At 48.7% G+C, this 6,164-nt stretch overlaps 1 protein-coding gene across 3 annotated transcripts in view; it reads right to left on the bottom strand.

Moving 5' to 3' along the window:
- Positions 1-6,164, bottom strand: part of PHYKPL (5-phosphohydroxy-L-lysine phospho-lyase) — a 19,765-nt gene that overhangs the window by 8,188 nt on the left and 5,413 nt on the right. For all 3 annotated transcript variants that reach the window (XM_025040628.1, XM_025040629.1, XM_025040627.1), the window contains exons 5-8: positions 5,657-5,744; positions 5,466-5,582; positions 3,915-3,997; positions 3,424-3,649 (exon numbers count right to left, since the gene is read on the bottom strand). In XM_025040628.1, coding sequence (XP_024896396.1) covers positions 3,424-3,649; positions 3,915-3,997; positions 5,466-5,582; positions 5,657-5,744 — 514 coding nt within the window. The remainder of the gene's footprint in view (positions 1-3,423; positions 3,650-3,914; positions 3,998-5,465; positions 5,583-5,656; positions 5,745-6,164) is intronic.

Below are 6,164 nucleotides of genomic sequence, written 5' to 3' on the forward strand. Positions count from 1 at the left end.
ACAACATAATTAGCAAGTGTGACCTAAGAGAGATATAGAGTTCTGCAAATATTTAGAGAACACACATTTTTCTCAAGGACATGGTGAACAATCAAGTACCAGATCACCAACATATTTTACAGAATAAGTATCAAAAGAGGAAGTATCACAGAAGGTGTGATTTTGACCTCAGTGTTGTTAGTTGGGCATTTATAACAAAAAAGACTTGAAAAACCTAGAATTGAATGATAATGCTGTGGTTCTCAAACTCTTGGCCTCAAAATCCCTTCTGAGAATCCTATTCTCAAAAATTATTGAAGAACCCCAAAAACTTTCATTATGTGCATTATATCTATTAATATTTACTGTACAGAAATTGAAACTGAGAAATTTGAAAAATATTAATTTTAAGTATGCCATTTAAAAATAATTTAAAAACCAGTGCATGTTATCATAACATACATTTGTAAAAATAACTACAGTTACACGAAAAATTAGTAAGAAGTGGCCATGTTTGTATATGTTTACAAATCTCCTCAACGTCTGACCTCACAGAAAACAGTGGGATTCTCGTGTCTTCAGCATTCGATCTGTTATGGTATCATGCAGCCTCTAGAACACCCCACTGTATAACTGTGAGAGGGTGAGAGTGAAATAAGCAAATAACATGCTATTATTATCAAAGCAGATTTTCCTTTGCAGACCTCTGAAAGGTCTTGGAGATCCTCAGGGTCTGGATCACATTTTTGAGAATTTCTGCAATAATGGAATAATATATATTAAAATTTGTAGGGTACAAAGTAAAAGTTGTGCTTTGAGGGAAATTTATAGGCTTAAATATTTATATTAAGAGAGAAAACAGTTAAGTATTCATCTTAAGAAATTAGAAAAGAACAACAGAACCCCAAAGAAAGCAGAAAGAAGACTTGAAGAAACAATATTGTAAATGAAAAGGGATCATAATTATAAAGATTAAAACGATATTAAGAAAGTATTAACAATTATCATAGATCAACAATTTTGAACATTTGGATGAAAGAGAAAAACTCCTAGGAAAATATAACTCACTAGAACTCAAGAAGAAATAAAAAGCTTCAAGAGTCCTATATAACTAAAGTCCTTTGTGTATGTGTGTGTGTGTTTATCTGTGTATGTATATACACATACACACATGCACAAACACACAGAGACACAAACTCCCACAAATAAATAAGAAAAGCACTGGTAACTCAATCAAAAAGCGGGAAAAAGAAATAACAGGAATTTCACAGAAGATGAAACACATGGCCAATAAACATATGAAGAGATATTTCACATAACTTTTTTTTTTTTTTTTTAAGGCAAGGCAACCCTTGGTTGATCTCACAGATTGCAAGGACCTTGTCAGCTTACAATCCCTTATTTTTTTTATTTTTTACGCCTACAGCACCTGGTCTTCCTAGATGGTCTTCCATCCAAGTACTAACCAGGCCCGACCGGGCTTAGCTTCTGAGATCAGATGGGTCACATAACTTGAAATCAAGAATGGCATATCAAGACCATTCCTTGATTTACCCCTCATGTGACTGGCAAAAATTAAATGGTTCTGAAGAAGATGGAGACCTACAGAATCTCTTGTACCTACTGGTGGGGTGTTAACTTGTGACCTACTTTGGAAAACATGTCATTGTCTCTTAAATGGAGGTGAATGATGACCCAGCAATTCCACTCTCAGGTGTATCCTAAGAAGAATTCTTACACATGTATAAGAAGGACTTATAAAAATGGTTCATAGCTGTACTGTTCATAACAAGAAAAACCATGGGAACAGCTGCAAAACACACTGACAGGAATGGACAAGTCAACTGGTAAGTTTATACGACGGGATATTATCAAACAGTCAAAGCAAATAAACTCCAGTGACAATGCGGGTGATTCTTAGTAATATAATGTCAGGTGACAAAACTCATTCCCAAAGACCACACACAGCACGATACACTTCTTATAAAGTTAAAAAACAACTAGAGTAACTAAGGAACGTGGGATTCAGAGTGATGGCTACCTGGGCTGGGGGAGGCGGGGACTGGGAGTAACCATCTGGATAGATGCAGGTCACTGTCAAGGTCCTAAGTTTTATGTGGGATGATGGTTTCTTAGATGCCTGGATCATGAATAAAAGCTATGCCGGAACAGAGGATGGGTCTTTTATGAACCAGGGATGACATAATCTAACCATGTGAACTTTAAGTAAGACGAAGAAATGAAAACCACGCTCCCACTCCACTGGGTTGTGTCTTTCACCTGACATGACATATTCCTTCCTCCTCAGAAGGCTAATTCTTTCTCACCCCCCACATCTGCACCAGGCCTCTCCTGCCCCTCCCGTGCCTCTCCTCCACCCTCCCTCCCTGCGTCTCTTGTGTTTTCCTGGCCCTGTGAACACCCAACTTCCATTAAGCCCTTCTCCGCACCACTGTCATCAGGAGTCTATGAGCCCGTCTCCCCCTGAAGGTGAATGTGTCCAGGACACAGGACAGAGGCTCTTTTTACGTGTCGCCTGGGCAGAGGGAGTTATCTGAAAGCACCAGTCCTCACCCTTAACCACCTTCTCTGTCAAATCTCAACCACCTTGCCAAACCTTGACATGTTTCAGGTCCCACTTCAAACTGACCCCTTTTTGAGAAGTCACAGTGAGTTCTTCTTCCCCTTAACTCTCTGTCCCCTCCCTGTTCATCCCTGTGGCCCGTGCCCAGATTTGGGCCTTCTCCTCTGTTGCCTGGACCAGTTGCCTACCGCCACTCTTTTTTCCACACTGATCGCCAGAGATCTTTCTGAAGTGTATTTCAGACTCATCTCTCTCTGACTGAAACCCTTCTATGGTTCCTCTCTGCCCTCAGGATTAGCCCAGACTGTTCGGCTCTTTACAATGGGAATGCTGGTGACTACCATGCCCCCACCCACTATACACCTGTGCTCTTGGAGCCACCAAACATGCTGTGTCTTCTCCTGCAACCCAAGGATCCACCTCACTTATGGAAAGCTCTGGGCCTCACAGACCAAGGCCAGGGAGCCATGCCCTGTCTAAGCTCCTACTGCAGAGTATGCTAATCGTAGACCATCCATCATCCAGACAGACAGCTGCTCATGTTCCTTAATCAGCCCCTCAGCACAGGGCCTTCCACACGGTAGGTGACTTCCGCTGGAAGGGAGAGGGCCTCCCGTATTCTCTACATTTTATGAGGAATCATCTCTTGAAACAGCTTTTGGATTGATGCTAATTTTTAAAGAGATTTTATTTTTTTCCTCTGACCTACTATATCAGCCTCCTGCCCGCCCTGACAGCATCTTAGAAGTCTCTGTGGTGGCACAGTGCCAGGCCTGTGGCCTTTGCTCATTAAAGACAAGCAGGCTGTCTGGGGCCTTCCAGAACCTACGGTGCTCCCTGGCCCTGGAGCCTCCACTCACCGTGTTGAAGTACTCGACGCCGGTGGCTTCAAATGCCCTCGCCACAGCTTGGGTTGTGGCCACGCAGGCTACGGGGTGGCCGTTGCCAATGGACTTGCCCATGGTGACAATGTCGGGGACAAAGTCTTTCCCCTGCAGCTGGAAGGCCCAGAAGTGCTTGCCTACTCGGCCAAAGCCCACTTGAATCTCGTCTGCGACAAAGACCCCTCCGGCCCTGCGGATGTACCTGTGGCAGAGGACAGATAGCTGATGGCGGGCTGTGGTGAGAGGGAGCAGAGCAGGAGCTGGGAGGTCTGGGAACTCTGAATCCTGGCTTGGTCAACGGTGAGGCAGGGCCTTAGGCAGATGGCTGGCTTTTGAGGAGCCACTATTTCTTCAGGGATTTGAAAAATCTGGCAAACAGGTGAGGCTGAGGTTGGAATTTGGAAGAAAGGTTTGGAAACCCCATCACAGCCCTGGCCTCCTTGGGGTGGCCCCTCCCACCTACTCACTCTGCCACTTCTGGGAAGAATCCAGCAGGGGGAATGACCTGCCCTCCCACGCTGGGCAGAGACTCGGCAAAGAACGCGGCAATCTGTGGACAAGATGGGACGTTGGGAACACTGCCGAGAGGTGCTGAGCGGCAAGCTAAGAGAATCCTGCTAATGCTGGCCCCAAGCAGGATGAGTGACTGCCATCGCTGCATCCCCCACTTTGGGGTCCACATCATATCTGAGGGTCTCTGACTCAGTTTTCTTTCAGGCCTCCAACCAGCTCTTACGACGTGTATGCTTCCAGACCCCTGTACTAAGCACATCCCAAATGAAATCCACTGGTGTCTCCTCCATTAGCCTGTTCCTTCCCTGCCGCTATGTGGTGACTCCCATCCCTCCCACCTAGGGCAGAAATCTGGCCCCACCCCTGGTCCAGCCCGCTTCTCCATCCATCAGGCAGCAAGGCCTGACCACCCTATGTCATCTCTGCACCCACTCCCTCCCCCTGATTTGGACACGTCTGCCTCCATGCACACCTGCCAGTTCCTGCCTTGGCCTCTTGTAGGCATCTTCAGACTGGCTGCCTCTTCCAGCGCACCCTCCACTGTCAGCAGGGACACCAAATCCAGACACTGAGCTTGTCACTGTCTCATTTAAAACCCTCGAATGGCCCCTTTTGCTTACAGAGGTGACTTCCAAACTGTGTTCTGCCTTGGAGCTCCTCAGAAGCTACTGCCAGGATGGGGGAAAGGCCAGCGGGGTGGAAAACTGGTTCCTACCCATTTTGCCACCAGAGCAACCTCTTCCGGTTTTACATTAGTGAGTGTAGAGCATCTGAAACACATAGGCCAGGCTTTCCAGATCTGGCTCTGCCAACCTTCCTGGCCTCGTTGCCTGCCTGTCTTTGCCGTATATCCTGTGTGTGGCTGTCGCTACTTCACTGAGGCCTCCCAGACAGCCCTCACACCAACTGCTAACCGCCGCCCGTCTGTCACCATGGCTACTGCTCTTCCAGAATGTGACGTATCGTTCCTGTCTCTGCTACACTGCTCCGGGTTGGGTCTCCTCCTTGCTCACTTGCCCTTGGGTTGGTTTCATTCAAGTGCACTCCTGGTCTTATTACCCTCCCTATTAGACCCCCCTGAAGGTTGGCCATGGCCTCTGGCATATGGTCTTCCCGCCTCTGCTGGCTCATCTCCTGCCCACTCAGCCTCGCCCCCTACTCTAGTGGCCCCTCACCTCCATGCAGGCTACTCCATTTAGGGTGCCTTTCCTCCTCTATGCCCCACCCCACCCTGAAGCTACTCCCACCCACATTATGTTACTACAACCAGGCAGCACCTGCTCCAAGGACCCTCCCCACACCCGCACCGGTCCAGCCTGGGCCTCGGGACTCTTGAGTGCCGAGGACACATCTCTAAACTCTGCTGAACACTTACCCCACTCTCACCCTAGATTCCCAAAGGTGGGCCCTGGTTCTGAGTCTCTCAGCGTTCTTAGTCTCTAGTACCAGCTGGCAACAGAGGAAGTGACGTTCACTGTTTGCTGGACCCGCACGGATGTGGTTACCTTCCTGCCCTGCTCCCGTGCACTGCTGACCACGCGTTTCAGCTCGCTGGCATAGGCCTCAGCCGGACTGGGGTGGTCCTCCCGGTAGGGGCCCCGGTAGGTGTCTGGGAGAGGCGCCTATAGGGAGTGACAGCGCCGTGTCATCCAGGCTGGGGGTGGCACCGACCTGTTGCCCCCTGGGCTGTGCATACCACATGGACCCACTCCTTCTGGCCATCCAGGTTCCGGAACTTGTAGGGGCTGATGTCGATCAGGGAGCTCAGGTGACCGTGATAAGCACTGAGGAGAAGAGACGGTGGGCCAAGGTTCAGGTGGCACGTGTCCTGGGCCTGGCCTTGACAACTGTCTACCCATCTCAGGAGACATGCAAGGAACACCAACCTTTCTGCTACAGCCCCCGAGTCCTCGGGCCGTGGAGTCAGCAAGACTTCCTATGAGGCCGTTCACTAGCTGTGTAATGGTGGCTGACTGTTAGCGCCCCTGAGGTCAGCCCCCTCCTCTGTGAAGTGGGGGCTTCTCCCCAGGGCGTAGTGAGTCTGCAGTGTGCTATGACTCTAGGCCTGGGCCTGGAGCAGCAGATCTCAGTAACGGGAGCTGCTGTTGGAAGTTTTGATTTCGCAAATGTGGGACCAACTCTCACTCCCTCCTAAAGCTTTCTCTGCTCCCCAGAAGCTGCCTTCCCGGAAGAGAGATCCCAGG

This window comes from Pteropus alecto, unplaced genomic scaffold (assembly GCF_000325575.1).
Source record: "Pteropus alecto unplaced genomic scaffold, ASM32557v1 scaffold78, whole genome shotgun sequence".
NCBI lineage: Eukaryota > Metazoa > Chordata > Mammalia > Chiroptera > Pteropodidae > Pteropus > Pteropus alecto.